General features: G+C 39.7%; 1 protein-coding gene across 1 annotated transcript in view; it reads right to left on the reverse strand.

Moving 5' to 3' along the window:
* ADAMTS16 (ADAM metallopeptidase with thrombospondin type 1 motif 16) overlaps window positions 1-2,559 on the reverse strand; it is a gene marked incomplete at its 5' end in the record, with an annotated part of 97,243 nt that extends 94,684 nt beyond the window's left edge. Inside the window, 2 exons of the mRNA XM_083360296.1 lie at window positions 2,134-2,221; window positions 2,500-2,559. Coding sequence (XP_083216422.1) covers window positions 2,134-2,221; window positions 2,500-2,559 — 148 coding nt within the window. The remainder of the gene's footprint in view (window positions 1-2,133; window positions 2,222-2,499) is intronic.
* Window positions 2,560-23,264: the final 20,705 nt, after the last annotated feature.

The following is a 23,264-nucleotide window of genomic DNA, read 5'->3' on the forward strand; positions in this document are numbered from 1 at the left end:
GATGGCTGGATGGAGTCACTGAAGCAGTAGGCGTGAGCTTAAATGGACTCCAGAAGATGGTAGAGAACAGGAAGGCCTGGAGGAACATTGTCCATGGGGTCATGATGGGTTGGACACAACTTCACAGCTAACAACAACAATTCTGTCCAGAACTGTAAGGATCTGGATAGGAAGAAATAAACTGAGACTGAATCCGAAAAGATGCTGTAGCTGTTGATCCAGAGGCACCCCAGTTCACAACAATTCCATTGTTAGCTTTGGATGAGGTCATCCTTGAAGCAGGGAGGGGCTGCTGAGGCTTCCCTCCCTGCATGAATAGGGTTCAAGAGGGGTAAGACACGTAAGCCCCAAAGTAATCCTCTCTGTGGTTAGCCTCACACTCTTGAACTCTTTGCCTCTTGAGACTTGCTTGCTCCTTCTTTATTGACCTTCTACAAACATAGTTCACAGAGTGGGTGAAGTTTTTTTTTTAAAGCATTGTTTCATTGTCAGATGTAATGCATACTTATACGGTGAGTTGCAAGGACTTTAACTGAGCAGGTCATGATAAAAATACAGATAACATTGGAGATATTATGAGCATTTATCAACAGATAAATGCTTTAGGTATTTACGCCTGTCAGAGAAGAAGGAGATTCCACTGTTCTCTGTCTACTCTAAAAATGACTTGTGAGAGGAGGACTGAACATCTCAACACTTTTTATACCAGAGAAGGAAGACACAGTTCTTCTCCTGCATATCAGTAGAAGATGGGGCAAGCATCGGTCTCCCCTTTGGAAGTCACTACTAGGTTAATACTCCTTGGCACTTAAAGTGACCAGATGAGTAGTCAAAAATATTACTATTCATTAATATTAACACCTGCCAGGTGTTACTTATATTTTGTGTGTCTGTGGGTATCTGTGTATATTTGTTATTTACTGCTATTTGGATAGTTTTACTGTTGGATTTAATTTGCTTGGTTGTTTTTTGACTTTAATAAAAGCTGGATTTCCTGCTATCCTGAATGTGAGAAAAGGGTGCATGTGTTTGTGTTCTCACACAGGATAGCTGCTCACTTATTCTGAAATATTTGCAAGGCAAACAGAGCAAGTCACTGATTGGCTCTGATCTTTATTTAGGTTCCTATTGCTATGTGATAAGACCTCACCGAGAGCAACAGTTATTCATTAGCTTCAGTTTGTGTGGGTGTTATTTCCTCATCCATTAAGTTATTATTGTTAGGTTTTAAGTTGCAGGGCAGCAATTCTAGACTGGACAAAAGCCAGTAACAAATATATCAGTTTAATTTAAGAAAGTCATGTTCAATCCTTTGACACAGAGCAATGAAACACATCAAATATAACCCACATTTCACAATTATTACCTTGCCAAATATCAGCAGATAAATTCAATGATTCAGCCTTACTAATAAAATACAGAATTTGGCACCTATAAAAAGCAGCAAGATTTCTTAACAGCCCACTTATAAGCATTTTATTTGGAATTAGTCTCAAAATTCAATATCATTTACTCCCATGTGGGTTTACAACTGGATAAATTAGATTTAACAGGTTAATTGTTTGTTTTAAATATTTAAGCTTATTCTTATCTGAATCCCCACAGAATGAGGCAGCCAACATTATGCAAGTTTAATTGACAGGTAGTTCCATTATTTTGGTGGGGCTAAATTCCAAGAAAGTGTACTTCCCTCAGTGATTATGTTGGAATATATTGCCAAACATGCTTAAGATTAAACAATGTAAACAACCCGAGTTTTACAGTTCTCCTAGCTCCGAAACAGAAGCTTTTGCACTGCTCATAGGATCACATTAATGTACAAAATCTTAGTTTAGCTTCTCTGAAAGTTCATACAACATAGTACAGCACATTAAAATTGCACTCCTTATAACCACACTACTAAACACTATGGAATTCACTTCCACGTAAACATGCACTGCATTTATACTCTGGAGATGCTATCAGTGAAAAGTTGGTGCATTTGCAAAAGATTGCAAAGGAAGTCAGAAGGTTGTTTCTCAGGTGGAACTCACTTTACATGCAGTATTGCTACCTTTGGTTACATAACTTGAGCATTTAGGAAATTAGTATAATTCAGGTGCTTGACAAATATCCTGAGTTCTATTGACTTACCACTATTATCTGTGAAGTGCAGCAACTCTGAACGCAAAGAGGAAAACGGGAGATGTTGGCTCCCTTCAGCTGTTTGACCCACACATCCCTACGAAATTAAAAAAAGAAGAAACCAAGCAAATTTGAAAGAGAGGCAGAGCGCAACAATCTTTCCCCTACCCTCAATATTTTGCAAAGGTTCAGGGAACGCAACATACAAACAACTTTTAACATTGTTTCAGAGAACATCCCTGAGATATTCGCCTTGACGTCATTAATGCGAGAAAAAACAAAAACAAAAACAAAGCAACGACAAAAAAACAAACAAACCACAAAACAAAACCGGGAGGCAACGGCTTCAGCCTTAGTTGCTCTGGGCGAACGTACCTTAACCTGTATTTCAAAGAAAAGCCAAAACCACAGGCCCGCTAAGCTGTGTGAAAGCATCCTCCCGAGAAGTGATGAATTGTAAGCAGTGGGTAAAATCGGACGGAGGGAGGCTGACTCCTGATTTGGAAAGGGAAGTGGAGCCCTCTTCCAGGGTGGCAAAGACCTGCATCTGCGTGTGTGTGTGTGTGAGCGCTGTGCAGAGAGGCAGCCTAAAGCGACTTTAATGACAGGAATGCACAGATCTCTCTCCCGGCGGCTGCGGCGGCGGCTCCGTGGCGAGGAGAACGCCCAGTGGCTGTTAAAGGGTGCCTGACCAAAAGTGGCGGGGCGGCTGCTGTTGCTGCTGGTGGCGTGGATGGGACAGACGGCTGGAGGCTCCTTGGCGCGCCAGGTGTCTCTCTCCAGCCCGTCGCCCCATGCGAGCTTCTGCGAGGACCTCCGCTTGGCGGCACGGCTGAGGGTAACCAGCCGGCTCCGGCTGAATGACAGTCAGTTCGGCCCCGCCCCTCCCGCACCTGCCGCTGCTGCGAATAACCGGCGCGCTCGGATGGGAGAGGTGGCTGGTGGGCGGGGCTCTGCTCTCGCCGTCCGCCTAGCTCGCCTTTGTCCTGCGGAGCCAAAGAGGCGGGCAGGTATGGGAAAAGGCGGACGGGAGAGGAGTTTCGGGACCCCGGGGCTCGCTACGCTCTTCAGCCCTGCAAGTGCTTTTTTCCAGCAGCTGCAGAGGGCATATAGGTTTTCTGGCCTTTAGAAAGGACTGATAGCCGCCTGAACCAGAAAAGAAATTTTTTTTTTCATACATTTGAACTCTTACCATTCCTCAGTGCAAATGTGTATAAGGTATGGAGTGCGGGGAGGGAATAAACTTTTTAAAAAGTTACCCTGGTTAAAAGTATTAATAAAAACTAAAATGGAAGGGGGGAAAAAAGAAGCCAGGGTGAAGTAATTCTTTTCTGTTTGAAGGCAGGTCCTTGCACTTGGTTTTCATTGACCAGAAGTGTTTGGAAGTGCTTTGATTCTCTTGAAAGTTTTTAAAAATCTCATCTTGATCCATTGATAAGATAAAGTCCCAGTCACCGAGAGTTGGGCAGCATACAGGTTTAATTACTATCAATAATTGAGCTCAATTTCTTTCTGGTGAATTTAGGTATGGCCTCATTCTGGCAGCCGTTTTAATGTGCTTCCTTCCCATTTGTAAAGGAGCACTAAAATATGCCAGTATAATTTGCTCTGTCCTGACAGTTAAACCCCAATTTGCTTGACAGTGACATCTGTATATGTGTGAAAATGAGTAAGATGGCAGGAGTGGCATCATGATGCAGGCCCCAGCCTTTCTGTACATGCACTGAAGTTGCATGCATGTTCAAAGGGGCATCACAATGCTGTCTGCTATCTAATGCTCCCCGTCCCGGAAGCCACTGCTCCCTCAGAAACAAGGCAGTAGGGTGCTGTAACATCCTTGTGGGATGTTACATTTGCTGGATTTCCTGCCAGTAGGGAAAAGATCTGTCGGTCTTCCTACCTAACATGTAGAGGTGCTAGTGTAAAATATGAGTTTCGACAGAGGTCTAGAGTCATGGGTCTCTCCTGCTTTGCCAAGAAGCCTCTGCTCATCCACAGATTATGAGCTACAATACACATTCTTCCTCTGTTATCTGCAGATTACCTCTCTTGCTTGTTATCTCTCTCTTGATCTTGGTTTCCTTCCTGGTCCGTGTTGATGGTTCTCTTGCACTCTTCTCATTGGCTTGTTCTTGCTCATTCTCTCAAATATGGCTGATAGGTGGACTCTTAATAGTCATCGGAAGGTAGACTTCCTGCTATTTCTGCCATCTCCCTAGCTCCATCATTGTAATTTGCCATTTCCACCACCTGTGCTGCCAGAATAGCATCCAGCTGCACCACTCACTTCAGAAAGAAAGGATTTTGAAAAGTGGGAAGGTTTGGATTATTCTAGGTTCATGTGTGCAGCCTATAACCAGTAAACTGTTTCACAGAAGTGTTTAACAAATGGGAAGAGACGATTTTGCCCAGGGAAAAGAATAGTTCTTTCTTTCCAAAGATTAAACCCCACAGGCTGGGCCTGAAAAGTGTGAGTGTCTGTGCTGCAGCTGAAATCAGCCACCGAAGCTGGGCAGATCCCAGTCCATGACTGCATCATCACCATGGCCACAACCAAAGCATTGAAAATTGAGCATATAGTAAAGCATGTTTCTGGATAGAAAATGCCACTTTGACATTTGATCAGCTTCTCATAGAATTAGGCAGGGGGTTCAGCTGTGCGCTGGATATGAGACAAGGACTACATCATGAACACATGTCCTTAAAGAATGGTTAGCAACACACGTTTGTGTCACAGTGAGGGCATATGCGGACAAGCCATTTGCAATCAGCAAAGATTTGTTAAGTGTTGCCATTCTCGCTGGCCATTGGGACATTAATTTGAAGAGACAGTTCTAAAAATGGCCCGAAGTTGTAGACATCTCTATATATTGAAATTATTTCAATACACGCTTACATTGAAATAATCATTGTTTCTTCAACAGAGGATGTAGAGATCCTTGTCTGCATGCAGACAGGGACTCTGCAACTAGAAGTAGACTAGAATAACCAAAGAGAGAGAGAGACAGAGACAGAGACAGAGACAGAGACAGAGACAGAGACACAGAGAGAGAATCTTTCTGTGAATTTATCCTTCTTCCTACAACCACACACTAGGAAATATTGACAACAAATATTTCTGCCTTCCTCCCAGTTTATTCATAAAGAGGTCTCTATCAATGGCTATGGAGGGCCTTCTGTAAATCTGAACTCTCCAGATTTGGAGATTACCTTTCTCATGCACAGTGCTTGCAGTGCATTGGGATAAGTAGGAGAAATTATATAATAAAGTGCATTAAACTACTTGGAAAGGAATGTACCAATGCGTTGCAATGGGATTTGGGGGGGGAGGTCAATCTGATTTAGTATGAGCTAGATATAAGAATTTATTATAATGGCAGCTGGAAATGGATTGTGTCTAGCTGTTCCACCTGACATATCCCACTTCAAAGCCCTGAGTGAGGCTTATTTCCAAATGCACATTAAAGAATCAGTGTAACACTCACCTGCAACATTTGCTGCAGTGAATGGTGGTATCTCTTGGGGCCTTTTTTGCCTCCTGCTTTATTTTTCTTTCAAAAAAAAAAGTTTTTGAGGATTTCAAAAAATGTGTTGTTCATCCACCTATTACTTCTCTAGACAATAGTAAAAAAATGTTTAGATATAAAATAATCCTTGATGCTAACCTGCTATGTACTATGGAACTCCCTGTTTACTAGCTGACTAAACCAAAAACATGAGAATAAAAAATAATTGGCACACTATAAGGCATGACATAGTTTTCAATGCTGTGGCAAATTACATTACTTGGCTGCCTTGTAGGAGTGAGAGCTCACCCAGAAGAGGGAGCTGGGGTCTGTACAGACTATATAGTTGACTCAGCATTAGAATTGCTCTTCAGTAGTCTCTCTTCCCCAAACTCACACTAAAACATTAAACTCCTATTTATGCTTACAGCTACGGAACAATTTATTTGCTCTGTGCCTTCAGTGGAGGGAACAGAAGATGCAAACTGAAGTAATCCAAATGGGCATATAACATCTAACTGATTGGAAGCCGCCCAGAGTTGGTTAGAAGATGGGTGGTTATAAAAATGTTTTAACTAACTAACAAAATAAACCCTAAGACTGGAAACCCAATGAAAACCAGGAAAACATTATCCTTCCCTGGGTTACATGACAACTCTTCTGCTGAAATTTGCACCAAAGAAGGATCTTTAATACTCTAATACTTCATTTGAGGTTGGAGAGCTTGGCAAGTTTAATAAAACTAGCTCATGATATCTAGTGATATTTGGAAGGTAAATGTTTAGTGAAAGTTAATATTTCAAACTGTATTACCCTGATAAAAGGGGTCTACATGATGGATGAAAGTACCATGAGTTTGTGAGGAAGAATAAACATGGTGAAAATGACTATGGTTTCAAAATTAATACATTATTCTGAAAACTGTACCTATGTTGGTTTTCCTTAAATATTTTAAGTAAATTGATAACCTATTGATAAGATGTTAGTTTCTTGATTTTAAAGTGTATCATTGAACAAGGCTGTTAACTTCAATAACTTATTAGAAGGAAAATGTTATTAAATATATACTACTGTGGGTTTAACTTGAGAATTACATTTGATATTGTTGAAACGCTGGCAAGTGCTTGGCTCCAGTGTTAATAAGAATTCCAGAGATATTCCAGGCCTCAAGACAGTTTGACATATTTGGACTTTATCGGAAAACAAATTAAAATTTGATATTTATTATGAGAAATTAATTGAATAATTTAACTGAATAATTTAATTATTAATAATTTAAAAATAGAAGTAAATAACTTTAATAATAACTTTAATAACTCTATTTTGTTTGTTGAAAAAGAAACAAAAATAAAACATGAAGTGAAAATGAGCTGGTTACTCTTAATAAGTACTGAGACTATGAAAATCTTTGGAAAATATTAAAATATTAAAAAGAATAAAATTTTCCCCAAATTGAATAGCTATATATCAGATAAAATATTTTTTGGCCCAGATGCTATTGCAAAATCTGAAACTCTGGTACCTTTGACTATATTATATTTTTTTTTGTGGAAGCTAAAGTATTCAGTATTATCTATCTCCCTGTCTGGATAATATGCAAGGAATTTGGAATAGTAAATTGTTATAATCTATATAAAAACACTAGGGACGCGGTGGCTCAGTGAGTTAGGACGCTGAGCTTGCCGATCAGGTCGGCAGTTTGGCGGGTCAAATCCCGAGTGCTGCATAACAGAGTGAGCGCCTGTTACTCGTCCCAGCTTCTGCCAACCTAGCAGTTCAAAAGCACGTAAAAATGCAAGTAGAAAAATAGGGACCACTATGGTGGGAAGGTAACAGTGTTCCGTGCACCTTTGGCATCCAGTCATGCTGGCCACATGAGCACGGAGACGTCCTCGGACAAGCGCTGGCTCTTTGGCTTTGAAACGGAGATGAGCACCGGTCCCTAGAGTCGGAAACAAATAGCATGCATGTGCGGGGGAACCTTTACCTTTACCTATATAACAATGGCAATGTTCTCAAATTTTAAGGAACACTAAATATATTTTGGAGGATTTAAAAATTAGGTTAATCAAATAAACAACTTGTTTGAGTATATTATATTTTTAAAACAGATATTCAAAAACACTTGAATCTTTCTTATGCTGGAGTTGTAATAAATCTAAAGGGACATTAATGTATATGCCTGAGTTATTTCTATTGCAATTCTTTTATGGTTAGTTACAGTGGTGGGATTCAAACGTGTGAACAACCGGTTCTCTGTGTGGATGCCGCTTCCGGAAGTCCATTCTGGGCCTGGGCAACAAAAAATCAGCTACCAGTTCTGCCGAAGTGGTGCAAACCAGCTGAATCGCACCACTGGTTAGTTATTATTACAGCAATTTTCTTGGGAGAAATGTAAAATTTAAAATATTAATGTAGTGTTAAATTAGATTCCCCAAATCTGAATGTCAATGAAACACTTTGGATATATCAATGGATCCCTTCAGGTTTAATCAGGTTCTTTAGATCAAACAGTGTTATTGTGAAGATTAAGAAAATGTGCCTTTTCTATTACAGCAGCTGCCCTCTAGAACAGGCATGTCAAACTCGCGTAAATGACTCAGAATGTTTGGTTTGGGAAAGGATAAGTTATTTTTGGCTAGCGGTATCATAGGTAGTAATCCTTGATAGACTATTTCCTCCACCGATTTGTCTTCTATAGTTAAGCTAGTAACTTGACTGTATTTTAAAATAAAGCTATTCTGAAATTATTTTTTTAAAAAGCATTTCACACTTCATGTAAGCATAGCACCTCCCAGTTATTCATTAAAGCATATCCACCTTTTACTGACTTCAGTGCCTGGAGAAGGTTGTTTAGGGGGAAAAAATTTTTTTTGAAGAGGAATAGCCACAATTTTTTAAAATCATACACTATGCACAAATGTCTAGAACCAATGTGCCAATTTTTGATCTCAGTTACACATTTGCTCCACTGAACTCATCTCGCAGCTGCTTCATTTCTCACATGTGAAACACCTCCCCCCCCAATTCCTTGTGCAGTGGACAAATTATTCTATTCATTAGATAAGAAACAAGCTACACCAATATCAGCCAACATCAGCAAAACAGATGACTATCTCCCAGGATTTCTGCACAGGCCAGGTGTAACAGACCGGTTGTGATAGCCATGGGAACTTTAGAAGCTTATCATTATGTGAAACTGATCTCACCAATCCCACCTCTCTGTGTGGTCTTACACTTAAATCAGGGGCTGAAGACAGGGAGTTCCCCATTTATCTTTAAGGAGAGTCTGTACATTGGGTAATATCTGCAGCTGATATACGATTCGTCAGGCAGCTTGCTTTGTGGAGGGGAATTGTTCAGTATTGGTAAACTGAATTCAAAAGAGAAAATTAATTTTCTTTTATTTCCTATTCCCCATGGAAGGAAAAGCTACAACCATTTCTCATAGAGTTAGTTTTATTGCTAGAAGGAGACTAGACTTGTACCCCCTGCCATGTTACAATGTAATGCAGTCCCCCCAAGTTGATGTTGTCCAGATGTGTATATAACTCTACAAATTCCCTTTGACTGTCCTGCTCTTGTGGCATGTGAGTATGGTTTCTTTTGTCCTTCCCAGCCAGTCTAAAATAACATGCAAAGCCACAGTGTTCCAGTGTCAGAGGGAAGCTTTATTGATGTGGAACTCAGTGTTTTGGCTTGACTGATGGTGTGATAGCATTTGTGTTATGCATTGTGTTGTGGTCATTCTGGAGGTTACATTGGGAAACCAAGTAATGTGTCAGTGTGAGTATGCATAACCATGAAAAGCTTAACTTCAGTAATATTTCCCTACTCATTTAGTTACCGGTAGGTACAATACAGGCCAGCTTTATATAAAGATAGGTATGCTTAAACTAAGTGAAACTGAGGTTTCCAGCTAAGACAATTTTATGTTTATGTACCCTTACAAATTACAAACCATGTTTCAAGATGGTTCTAGATGTCTTTTCTTGCCCAATCATGGGCAAGATTTGTTCCTGACAGCATGACTGCTTTTAATGTAGGTTTCCAACAAACTGTTTAACCCCCTGTAGGAAACCCAAAGTAGGTGTTGTGCGAGCAGCCAATGAAAGGAAGGTTAGATGTTTCTGCATTTTTCTGTGAACAGTAAATTGTCACATTCGTGAGATAAGGAGCTATATGAATCATTTAATTATCAACAAATAAATTAGTGCTATATATTTGGGTCCTTAAACAAAGTACTTGAATACTCACATTCCTCCTCCCATTAAAAGAAATCTGGTGAGTGATTAGTTTTTGCTACTTTGCCAAAGGTGACAAAGCAGTTAAGAACCGTCTAATGAAGATGCATTGTTTGAAAGAAAACATCCAGCCCCATCTTGCCTCCACTCAAGGTAGAAGACACTGAAAACCACCCTGCTTTGTACCCAATAGCCATATCTAATTGATGACAATAATAAAAAAATCTCTTTTCCCATTGAGAACAAGTGAATTGACAAGTTACATGTTAGGGTTCCTCTTGTTAAAAACCCTTTATCAATCAGTGTAATGATTATTCCCTTACTTTTTATCTCAGCAGCTTATATATGGACTGGAGGCATAAGTTCCTATTATGATTATTCCTCAGGAGAATGAATATTTCTGACAGTATTTGTTGTACATTTTTTCTCAGGCTTGTTTCTCTTGAAGAAATTAACTGTGGCTTAAGACAGCAAAACTGATTAGAGCTTTGGTTTGTAGGAGTAAGGTTTATGACCCTCTTGTGACTTATTTTCTCTATTAAAATTTCTATCAGGCTCTTTTTTTCCACTTCAGTGTGCCTTTTATTTTGTTTTATTTTATTAGAATGCTTTAGGCAAAGACAAAAATTGCAGGCCACCCTGCAACCTGTGCAGAGAAAAAAATGTTGGTAGTGAGGACATCATTTGTGCACAACTGACCTTTTCACTCAACTTCTCTAATCAGTTTTAAGGAGCTTTCCTTTGCAGTTTTTAGCTGCTTTTTGAAAAAACAAAACAAATTTTAAAGAATGGTAACTGATAGGTCCACATGCTTTCCACTTTATAACACAATTTATTCATAATAAAATTTGACATGTCAACCACCAAGGGAACAATTATATTTCCCACTGCAATCATACTTTTAGGGCCAAAATACTAAGCCTGATATTTATGTCACATAAATTTGTACTTATAAGGTCGTACAAAAATGTAAGTAATATTGCATGTCTCTTGCTGAATTTCAAGTGTAAACTTAAGGCTAGACTATGTTGTGTATCAATAGAAACCTGCATGGGGATTTTCCAATTGAAGAATTAAGTAAATTTATTTGTTTCATATTGATCTCTATCCTAGTTAATCCTTGTCTATGAATTTGACTCATGGGGAAAAATAACAAACTCTCATCCTTGACTTATTGTAGATTTTCAGTTCAATGACCAGGAACACTAGAGAATGAGAGGGCCTTACAAGAGAGTAAGTAATGTATCTTAGATCCAGACTTATAGAAAAACAGGAACAGAATTTCTGATCACTGTCATTTTGGCATTTGGAATAAGCCTTTATCTACTCTTAAATATTTATATAACATTATCTCCATTCCTAACAGAAAAGCTTATACTGTTCCCAGGCTTAATGCTTTGCTATCAAGAAACCAGAAGGAAGGTATAGCAACATTCCCTTACAGAAACAAATCTGCTCTTGGTTGAAGTGTGGGACTGAATCAGCAACACATATTCTGCTAAGCTGCCCATTATATCATTCATGGTACTCTGAACTGATATATCACTAACAATTTCTCCAACTGTATCATGAAAGTGAATATATCTGTCCCTATTTTTTTCTTTCAGTTCTCCAATGGTGTACTTATTACCTGTGCTTTTTTTGCAAAAGAAAAAGGTGCCGGAACTCACACATGTCATGCAACCTGCCTTGCCTACTCCACAAGGTTCCACCCAAAAAAGGTGCCGGAACTCCGTTCTGAGCGTTCTATGAGGAAAAAAAAGCCCTGCTTATCACCACTGTACCTCAATCCATTCATCTTGCTGTTGGTTATCTTCTCTCTTTCCTTCTACCTTTTTCAACATTAAAGCTTCTTTAGGAAGCTGAATCATCACATAATGTATCTAAAGTAGGATAATTTGAGTCTGGTCATTTGTGCCTCAGTGAGAGCTCTGGGTTGATTTGTTTGATGATCCATCTCTTTGTTTTCTGTCCAGAGCATTCACAGAAGTCTTCTCCAAAGCTAAAGTTTGAAAGCATCAATACCCTTCCTATCCTGCTTTTTCAAAGTTCAATACCACTCAGGCACAATTGCTTCTAATGAAATTAGACCTGGTTATTCCATGTCAAAATACAGTTAGCTGCTTTTTCTCTTAATAGTTTATTAGATGTTTGTTGCTTAATGTTTTGCACAAAGTGTTGTTCTCTACGACCATGAATAAAATGTGATCCTTGATCCACATACCTTTGTAACTAACACGTGTAGCAGAAAAAGTGGTGCTGGGTGATGGCTATATATTTCAAAGACATTTATTGTTCACAACTGACTTTTTTAAAAAAAAATTACCAAGAGTTCTCTTATCAGTTTTTAAGAAATTGTTTTTTGAAGTGTGCAACTTATTTTTTTAAAAAAATAAGTCAAAAAAAGAATGAAAAGAATACTAAATGGTGATTCACTTATCATGTAAGATAATTTACCATAACAAACTCTGAGAAACAAACTATGCAGTGATGGAAAAGGCAAAGATATTGGAATTTCCAAAAGGCAGTTCATTTTTGGATTATTTCCCAAAACCTGTTTTTTAAAAAGAGGCTGGAATTCCATCTATGTGGAAAGTTCTCCTTTCAGTTCAAATCCTGGTGACTAAATGAATATGTTCTTGTAGTTATCTTAGCTTGCCATTAATTTCTTCCATGATGTCTTTTTTTCAACTTCCCAATTTATCATTCTATATGTTCTGGTGCTCTCTCATCTTGTCCTCTTCGGATGCTGCTATAAATAGTGGATTATTGGCTTGGTCTACAGAATTTAAAGCACACTAACCTGGGTCACCCAATATCTTCTAAGGATTGACCTTCTCTCTTTTACTTCACTCCAAGTCACTTCTTTTGATTCCTGGGAACTTCAGCATGTCAAATATATGCCTATATGCAGCAGTGATGCTAGATCTGGGCCATCAGACATCAGTCCAGACCTCTCAGGTTCAGGGCCCTACTTATAATAATAACAGTAGCAAATGTCCTGTGTTGCACTCATTGGCATTCATAACAAGCCATTACCATTTCAAAAACAAAAATTATCTTGCAAATGGCACAATTGTATAATTACATAATGACAGTGGACACATGTACTCAAGTCACATCATTTGCCCCCCTTGACCCCCAACAGACATCCACATTTGGTCCTTCCCCTAGACACTCTCTGAAGAAATGAAGGTGCTGTATAGCATCATCCCTAGTATGATCTCCACTTTTTAGAAAGAGAAAGAAATAAGATTGGGCCACTATCCAGCAAAGCAGGAAGGGAGGAAAGAGGGAGAAGCAGAATGAGCAGGAGGGGAGAGAAGGAGAAATAGTAACAGGAGTAAGGGTTGACAGAGGGGAAAATGGAAGGGTGCAGTGTCCAAAAGGATATGTGAAGAAGACATCTAATCCAGAACCCCACTACCACCACCCCCTGGCTTTCTGACCACATCTACATACCTGTGCCTCACCCTTTCTTTTAGCTAGAAGAGAAAGTGAACAATTTGTATTTTATCCCTCTTCATCTGAAAACATGTAATGATACTTTGGTCAGGTTCAATATTTTCCCAAGTAAGTCTTCTTGGAGAAACTCATAATGACATTGCATAGGCTTAGTTTAAGTAACTCTGTTGGACTATATAAGGTCCATGTTAGAATTAATACACATAGTGTCAGCATATTAGCAGGCAAAAATACCAACCTAGCAGATAATGAAATGTCCAACTCCAACTCCCAACTCCAGTGAAAAAAATATTACTACTTACTTGTCTATAAATAAATGATCTTGGGGAATTCTTAGACCTTTCCTTTCCTTTCCTTTCCTTTCCTTTCCTTTCCTTTCCTTTCCTTTCCTTTCCTTTCCTTTCCTTTCCTTTCCTTTCCTTTCCTTTCCTTTCCTTTCCTTTCCTTTCCTTTCCTTTCCTTTCCTTTCCTTTCCTTTCCTTTCCCTTCCCTTCCCTTCCCTCCCTCTCCCTCTCCCTCTCCCTCTCCCTCTCCCCTCGATTCCTTTAATCATGTATTGTCATTACATTTATGGGACTAGTCTGATTTTTTAAAAAAATATATCAGTTGCAGTATAAATATTTTAAATTTTAAACTGAATTGAGTAATCTACAGTTTTTCCATTGACAAGAATGACTATTAAAAACCACAGCATTTCCTTGGGGACTTGTTTCCCAGGCCTCAGTTTACAACTTTTTCAGATTGACTAAACATTCTATTTTTTAAAAAAAATTCAAAATAAAACAATGAATGAATTTAAAAAGGAATCTCTGCAACTATGCTGTGCCGTACAAATCACTGGGATAATTTTTCTGTGCTTTTTCTTCCTACTTGCTCAGAACCTATTTTTAGCATACTTCTTTGCAAAAAACAGAACAACAGGAAATGCCTTAAATAAGAGCCTTGGTGGAGCAGTGGGCTAATGCCTCCTTAAGTAACACCAGCTGCCTGCAATTAGTGCAGGTTCGCATCCCACCAGGCTCAAGGTTGACTCAGCCTTCCATCCTTCCGAGGTAGGTAAAATGAGGACCCAGATTGTTGGGGGCAATTAAGCTGAATTTGTAATAATGCCGCTTGGGGTGTGTGTGAAAGCCCTAATAAGCAGGCATATACATAGAATGAAGGCTACTGCTAAGCTTGTAAGCCGCCCTGAGTCTTCAGAGAAGGGCGGGATATAAATGGAATTAAAAAAATAAAATAAAAATAATAATAAATGTGTACATTCATTATTAAGGAATCAATCCCGTCAAAATCAGAATATAGGTCCAATCAGTATGAATGTAACTGAGGGTCTAGATTTGGGAAATATGATCATCCAAATGATGAGGATGAATGTTTGAACAGGGCTAAAATAAAATAAATTATACCCCAATTAGATGGGTTATAGCAGACAAACATTTCCTCTCCTATTTCAGTTGAATGATTTATCATATATTTCTCATATCACTGGATGCCCTGAAACATACAAAATAAGTACCGTAATAAAATGTGGGGAACATTCCTTGGTTGACCTGTATCTTTGCCTTGAATTCCTGAAGCCACTGTTCACTTTATTATAGTATAAGTCTCCAGCTATTAAAGAGGGACCTAAAACTAAGACTTAGATGCATTCTACAATGGAATCTGCCAGCATTCCTCATGAAATAAACATTTTTGGTTGCTGTCAATCTAGGGAGTCTGTTTTAGAGATTTAGATAACATACTTAACAAAACATCAGTGAGAAGGTAAGCAATGGTTCATATTGTGTTTTCATTACATATAGAAAGACTGCCTTCTGCTAGTAAACTAGAACTAAACTCTAAGACATTTGCTTGGTGCCAAGAAATTGCCTCATATAGTTTTCCTACAGAAACACAAAGGCAGAAATGATATCTTGTGTATAAACTGATTTTGGGTGTTATAGAATTGACAAACTTATTTTAACCTCAATTTTCTTAAAACATTTCTTTGATTATCAAAGGAAAGTCATGAATAACAACTGTGACATTGAAATATATACTCAGAGCAAATCTTGCCAAGTTTTAATTATTCAGGATTTTTTTCTCCTAGAGCATTTTTGTCTATGACAGTTTGCTGTAACCATTCTGTTGTTTTAGAGTGTAGGATAAAAGGATAGGATTATTTTTTTTAGTTCAAAAATTTCTTGACTTATCTTTGAACAATTATTACCAAGTTTGTTGAGATAATAAAATACTGTGTTTCCCTAAAAGCAGGGTTTTTTTTTCTCATAGAATGCTCAGAACGGTGTTCTGGCACCTTTTTTGCATAAAAAAAAAGTTTTTGCACAAGTTGTGCTACTTCCTCTATTGGCTTTTGAAAGCCTATTGGCTTTTGAAAGCCAATAGGAAATGCTGCTGAGCATGCCAAAAGACCCGGCAAGCAAACGTTGGACAGGCAAGTTGTCTGCAGTAAAGGAGAGTTGGTAGGAACTTTGCACCCTTCTACACCATCTCAAGTAGGTAAGTGAGGACAAGGACTGGGAGGTGGGTTCTGCAGAGTTCATGTGGACTCCTTCCTTGTGCTCACCTGTGTCAGCCAGGCTGGTGACCTACCCAGTGCTGGACCTGGGCCACCGTCGCCTCTCCCTGCATGCCTAAGTGGCTGCCCTGCAGCGCCTGGTCCTCAACGCAATGCACACTTCCACTGTGTTCTGTTCCCTCACTTTTGTAGAAATGTGTGACTGCTGATTTCCGAGTGCTGGGAAAAAAAGAGGAATCCCTAACCTTGCATGGCTAAATGTCAATTTCGACCTTAGCATCCAGCCCGCAGCAATGTCAAACTGCTGCGCTGTCAGGGCATGGCCTTGGCACCCTCTCGGCTGCCGTGAATTCCAATGAGGAGTCCGTTGCTATAGCAACCCCGAATGTGCCGGTTCTTTTCTGGAATCATTTGCCTTTACCGTGCTCTCTCCTATGAGGGGCTTCGACTTGGAAAGGCAGCCCCGCTCTCGCATCAGGAGAAATGAGAAATAGATGCCTCCGCTTTCCCCCCGAAAGCAGGCCTACCACTCGAAGCAGAAAAGAAGAGAGGGAAATATTTGAACACCTTTTTCTTAATTGGCTTATACTCTTTGGTTGTGCTGTGCCCTGTTTGCAATTCCGCTGCTTACTGAGAGAAAGTTGGTGAAATCGCTTCCCGGGGGCACAAAAGGAGGAAAGATTGCTGAGAAGTGCACTTACCTGTATACTGGCATTGTGAAGATTCTGGATTTCCCTCTCAGCCTTCCTATCCTAGGAAGATCCAGCAGAGGTTGACCAAAAAGTTCATCTCGGGTCTGAATTCCCATGCATTGAAAAGGAGAGGGCTTGCAACTTCTGGTTGTAGTTATCCACGTTTCTGCACACTGAGATAATCAGCCACTTGTACAAATACAGAGCCTATCATGCTTATGGATTACTGATTCACATTTCCCATGGATTGTCTTCTGTCTATGGGAGGGAAGTTTGGTAGATTCTAAAATTCATAATTTTAGTTATTCCTTTGGCAGGGTATATATGAGAACAAGCTGCAAAGGTCTTTAAAAACATGTTTCTCACACATTTATATTTTTGAATCATAAATATTAAATCTTTGTTCTTTTCAATGATCCATACTAATGCTTTAGAAATATAATTTCCAGTTTTAGCTACAGTAAGCAAGCAAATTACACTAAAGCTAAATTTAACATTACTTGTTAAAGATATTTACTATATTTCAGAATTAGTATTCTTTCAGTCACAATCTTATTCCTATTCAATTTAGCTGATTTTAAAATGTGATGTAAAATCATAAGCACATAAAAAGAAAACAGAAGAAACAGCTGCAAATTAACTCAACAGTTCTATGCTTAGCAACATTTACATTTAATCAAAGTCCTTGCTCTTTCCAAATCTATTTCAGAGTTTACTTTCTATATATACACAATAGGAAATGAGTTTCTGGGCTGGTTCAAATTTTTTACACATTCCCAAAATTATGTCACAAGTGTTGTATATAATTGACAGTACAATTGGCACTGCAGACATGCCAAATGCTTCTAAAGTGAGAACCAAAATACATATATACACAATTTTTTCTCCCCTAAATTTTCAGGTAATGTATCTGTTCCATATAAATATAAAAGCATGATAGGCTCTGTATTTGTACAAGTGCCCAATTATCTCAGTGTGCAGAAACGTGGATAACTACAACCAGAAGTTGCAAGCCCTCTCCTTTTCAATGCATGGGAATTCAGACCCGAGATGAACTTTTTGGTCAACCTCTGCTGGATCTTCCTAGGATAGGAAGGCTGAGAGGGAAATCCAGAATCTTCACAATGCCAGTATACAGGTAAGTGCACTTCTCTGCAATCTTTCCTCATTTTTGTGCCCCCGGGAAGCGATTTCACCAACTGTCTCTCAGTAAGTAGCGGAATTGCAAACAGGGCACAGCACAACCAAAGAGTATAAGCCAATTAAGAAATAAATAAATATATAAATAAAATTATATAAATAAAAGATTAACAAGATGAGAGTTCCGGCACCTTTTTTTTTTAGAAAAAAAAGCACTGCCCAAAAGTAAGACCTACCCCCAAAATAAGTCCTAGCTTGATTTTTGGGGGTGGACCTAATATAAGTCCTACCCAAAAATAAGCCCTAGTTTTGGGGTGAGGCACACACCTAAAAATTAAGCTAGGGCGGGGGTGGTGGGTGGAGCTGCCCAAGGCTCCCCACACACTTACCTTGCAGCCAGGTCTCTCCTTGCCAGCCCACTTCTTCTGTGGCATCCCCAGGCCTGCATTTTGCAGTCAGAGGCCTTTCTGGAAGGCCAATGCAGCTGAGAACTAATCAATAGCTCGGTTCTCAGCTGCAGAGACCTTCTGGAGAGGCCTTTGACTGTGAAATGCTAGCCAGAGCTCCATCCTGAGCTACAGAATGAAGCTGCTCCTTCGTCTGCAGAAAAAGTGGGCTGGCTGGGTGGCTGGAGGTGAGTGGAAGACACCCCCAGAAAATAGGACCTGGTACCTCTTTTGAAGGAAAAAAATAAGACTGAGTCTTATTTTCGAGGAAACATGGTATGTGGCTGTATTGTACTCCTTAGAGGAAAATGTATGCTTAAATATGTTAATGCTGTATGGCAAGTTTACACTCTGGTTACCTAGTAGTCAGTAGGCAGAGTGCTTATTTTGGAAAGTTGGTCACAAATATTCTTTGTCTCATGATTTTGATGTAGTTCCAGATGCCAGATTGTTAACTATATGACAAAGAAGCAGGAAAAAATAGATATTGTCCATCTTTGTAATGTAGCCTATGTAAGTTACAGATATTATATTTCGTTTATTCCTTTAGCTCTTAAAATGTCTATGCTGTTTCCAAGTATTGTAAAAGGCATTGCTTCCAACAAAAAGGGGTATCCAATGAAATTAAACCTCTTTGGCTCCTCATGAAATGTCTCTCTACATGAACACACAGTTATATTTTGAACCATTCCATGTTATTGCTGCTACTGCTACTGTGCCAATGCAGGAAAGATATAAGCTGGGTTTTGATCCCCATTTTGTGGTAGCTTGGGAATAAAGTATCTCTAAATTGCTAGGAGTACATTTCCAAGGAGCTGATGGATTTTTGGCTGCCCTCCAATTTTGACACTAAGAGTACTTGATGGCTGACACTGTGAGATTTGCCAAGTGTACCAAAATCATGACTTCACATTAATACGCATGAAAATAAGTCTTTACAAGACAGAGTCTTTCAAAACACTGTGTGTGGCATTCTGAAAAAAGCTATCCACTGAAGTGTTCAAAAATATGTCACTGTTAGGAACTGTTGTGTAGTGAGTTCGTTGCACAGGAATGAAGACAAGGCGAGTGAGTTCAGCAATGAGCATGTTTATTTGCTTGCAGGATATGAACTTGGATGCCTAATGCATCAAACCAATCGAGTCCAATTAGACTCATTCTCTGGCCCCCTAGTACTACGACATCCAGGTGCCCAAAAAGTCCCTTAAATTTAACAGCCAAGGTAGCTTCACCCTTGACTGTGACTTTAGCATTTTGAAAATCAGTTAAAATTATGTCAGAGGGCCTTAGCTTGGCCCATTTTCCACTGCAACTGCACACGAAATTAAATGTGTCCAGAGAAATGATGGAAACGGCTGAGCCTGTGTCCAACTCCATTTTACAGGGGATGCCTTGTAGCTCCACCTGAAGTTTAAATTTGGGTCTGAGGAGGCATCGAGCCCCAGTGCGGCATACACCTTTGTGTCTTGCACAAAACCCCACACTAAATGGCCCTTGGGCCCCGGTACCTCTCCTGGTCAGATCTTCTGACTGGCGCTTTAATGGCTGGTCCCTCTGGCGAGCTCTGCATACTGCTGCGATTTGGCCAGTTTTGCTGCGGGCCCAGCACGTGGCTGACCGGAATCTGCAGTCTGTGTGTTTGTGGCGGCTGCCACAACCTGGACATCTAGGTAAGAGATCTGCCTTGTAAGGAGTCTCTTGTTGCTTGTTGCTACGGTGCTGAGTGTCGGGTTGTTTGTCGACTTTGGCATCTTCTTCATCTGATTCTTCGGTGCATTTGGCGTCCTCATGGTGGATGGTTTCTTCTCACTGCATTGTTTTGGCGGGCCGGATTGTTCAGATGGCTCCCCTGGAGGCTTCATCTGCCATGACTTCATCCTGGGCTTCAGTGAACGACGGGTTAGCTCTAGCAAAAAGTTTCTGCTGCAGCTCTCGATTTCATAGGCTGCAAATGAGCTGGTCCCTTAGTCGCTCTTCGACATCTGAAAATTTACACAGGTGTGTGGCTGCCTCAAGGCTGCAATGTACTTCGACACCATCTCACCGGGCTGCTGCATTCATTGTTTGTAAGCATAGCACCAAGTAATCACTGACATCTTCGGTTGGAAGTGTTCTCCGAGCTTCTTTTTAGGTCAGCATAGGAGACTGGCTCCAGTGGCGTTGGTATGAACAGGTTTTCAAATGTTGCTGGGCCACACACACAGGGCAGCATGGCGGCCTTCAGTCCATCCTCTGTAACCTGGTTTGCCCGAAGGTAGTTTTCGACCTGGGACAGGTACGATGGCCATCCTTCTGGTCGCTTGATATCGAACTCTTGCAGCCTTCCAACCTTGGGCATTCTTCTTTTCTTCACAGCTGGTTCCTGCATCTTCTGATCCCACTCCTCCGTTGCCCAGGGACTGATCCACTGAGCGCATGGTTGCTAGCGTGTCTAGCTAGCCAACCACAGGGGGGGAAGTGCTTTTCCCACCAGGCGTTCGCTGCCTCACCCCTAGTGACTTTCAGCTCCTTCAGAGAAGCAGGATCCCACCCTCGTTGCCAGTGTTGTGTAGTGAGTTCATTGCGCAGGAATGAAGACGAGGTGAGTGAGTTCAGCAATGAACATGTTTATTTGCTTGCAGGATCTGAACTGAGGAATTGAGCTGCAGCCTGCAGCAATTTATAGCCTGGCCCCTAGGCAGCAGCCAATAGGTTTAAAGCAACCCATTGTCACCTAGGGGCAGCCAATTACAGCACTGGAGACGGGGTGTCTGAGTTGCTGGGAGCTGTTAGCTAGCTCCAGCTTACCATGTGGTGTTACAATTAAGCCCAATACATAACAGGAACCATATTGTTAGGCATCCTTGAAAAGCATCTCTGAAAACTGACAATATTGGTATCTTCCAAATCAACACTGTTTGCTATCTGAGGTAGTTTTACCAGGCTAGGTTTGCAAACAACAGTCCAGTTAAGGCATTTACCAACAGTCAATTATTTCATTATCTCATTTGAGTGTGTGATAGAGAAAACAATATACTCTAAATCTCTCTATTTTGTCTACAATGTAGTGCAAGGGAAGAACAGTCTATGTAGAAGGTGATGATACACACTGAACCACAAATTGTATGATTCTTCTCTCTCAGAAAAAGGGACTATGCAAATTTGGCTTTTGTATACATGTGTTGGGATGGATCCTTGCCTCATATATTATTATTTGTGTTGAAGAATATAATATAAAGCCAATGGAAATTTTAGCATCAGAGCCACTGAAAATTCATAGTAAGGTTCACAAAAGATTAGCTGGGTATAGCAGAGAGCAAGCTAAAATGTGAATTCTACTTAATTAGCTTTCTAAGGAACCAGTCCCATCCGTCACTTCCTCTCAGTAATTTTTGAATGCTGAATTTGCTTGTTTTTCTCTCTTTTCATCCCTGTCTCCTCCCACCCAACCCTGTTGATGGTTGTTAACCAGCAAAAAGAAAAACAATATACAAATATATGAAGCTGAATCAGCAATTGCAGTATAATTAGGAGAAATTCACAGGGAGAATTTTGACTAAAAACAATATTAAAAACCAAATGCTGTAATATGCTGCAAAAGAGAGAAGAGATGATTAACAACCAGTGTAGTATGAATTATAAAGTGGTACCATAAAATTTGACAAATAAAGCAATGAAATCATCCAGATAGGATTTGAGGATTCTAAACTTCACTTATAATTCCCTGTCCAAGGCAAAAACAATAGAGTAACTGAGATGGCAGGTATACTCCAACGGATAAAACTACAGTGGGTCACTAAGTAGCTAAGAGTTAATGGTTGTGATTTGGCCATTTGGCAACTCTTTTTTTCCTATGTCTTGAATTGTAATTCTTCAGACAAAGATCGTTATTATGGGTCTTCTGAAAGCTGTTCTTGTAACCATTTTGGCCCAAGGATGTGATTTTTAAAGCATCTTTTAAACACACAATACTTTCATAATTTCCCAGCTCTCACAGTTTCTTGTCTCTCATTCATAATGATCCAACTTTGTGTTTGATTAAAACTAAACCATTATTACTCAATGCAGCTTGGGATTGTCTATGAAAGCATTCAAAAGGAGCACATGAGAAAAAAATAAAATAAAATTATTGCTATCATTTCTTACGGAAATCCTTTCATTGGAAACATTTGTATCACACCTGGCACCTGAAGGTGGCTTTCAGAAGATTGCTAGGGATGGGATTTATTCCCTAGGTTTCCTACTGCCCTACTGCTTTTGTTATTTGAGTAGGTTTTTTTAAAATAATTTTCTATCTATGATGACAATCTGCTCTATTTATAAAAGTATACTTAGCCTGTAAATCTGCATCTGGCAGTCGTTTCATGCAGGCAGCCATGTTGTCTTTCTGGGGCAAAAGTTCATTGTGCTTATCACTGATCTTTCTTGGGTAATCCCTGCTCATATTTTCAAGCATTTATGCCACTGTCAGTTTCATAACAAAAATCCTATAAATATACAATCTTATCTTTTGCTAAAGCTCTTTAGTTAGGGAGCAAAGAACTTAACCTCCTTTCCATCTAGTGAAAGAATCCTTAAATTAGCTTGGTCCTTCAGATGCATGAGATAAGACAACTATTATCAGCTTTACACATCCCAATGGATCCCATCCAACCCACCAGAGATCTAATATCTAATCTCGCTGTTTTTCCCACTTGCTAATACCTGATGTCAGCTGTTCCTTCTCAATATCCAAAAGTACACTGAAACAAAAAAAAATTGTTTACTTTCTGAAAATGCTAGGGAAATGTTTGCATGCAGTTAAATAACAGAATTGTTCTGTACCACAGTGTCATTATTGAAGATAAACGGGCCATCTAAAACAGTCAGTAAAAAACATCATACAATGTCACCAGAGAGAAATACAGTAAGGAATTCTTTGCATATAAAATAGGAGGTGCAGATTTTAAAGAATACTTCATGCAGTCTTTGGAAGTAAATTAAGGATTACACTATCAAACAAACACTGACATTCTGTAAATAGTTATTGCCGGCGTCAACTTCCCTCCGCCCTGTGCGTTCCCACAGAGAGGGCCTCCTCAGGGTGCCACCGGTCAGAGAATGTCATCTGGGGGCCCCCAGGGGGAGGTCCTTCTCTGTGGGCGCCCCGG

The sequence above is a fragment of the Vipera ursinii genome, assembly GCF_947247035.1.
Source record: "Vipera ursinii genome assembly, chromosome: 3".
Taxonomy (NCBI): domain Eukaryota; kingdom Metazoa; phylum Chordata; class Lepidosauria; order Squamata; family Viperidae; genus Vipera; species Vipera ursinii.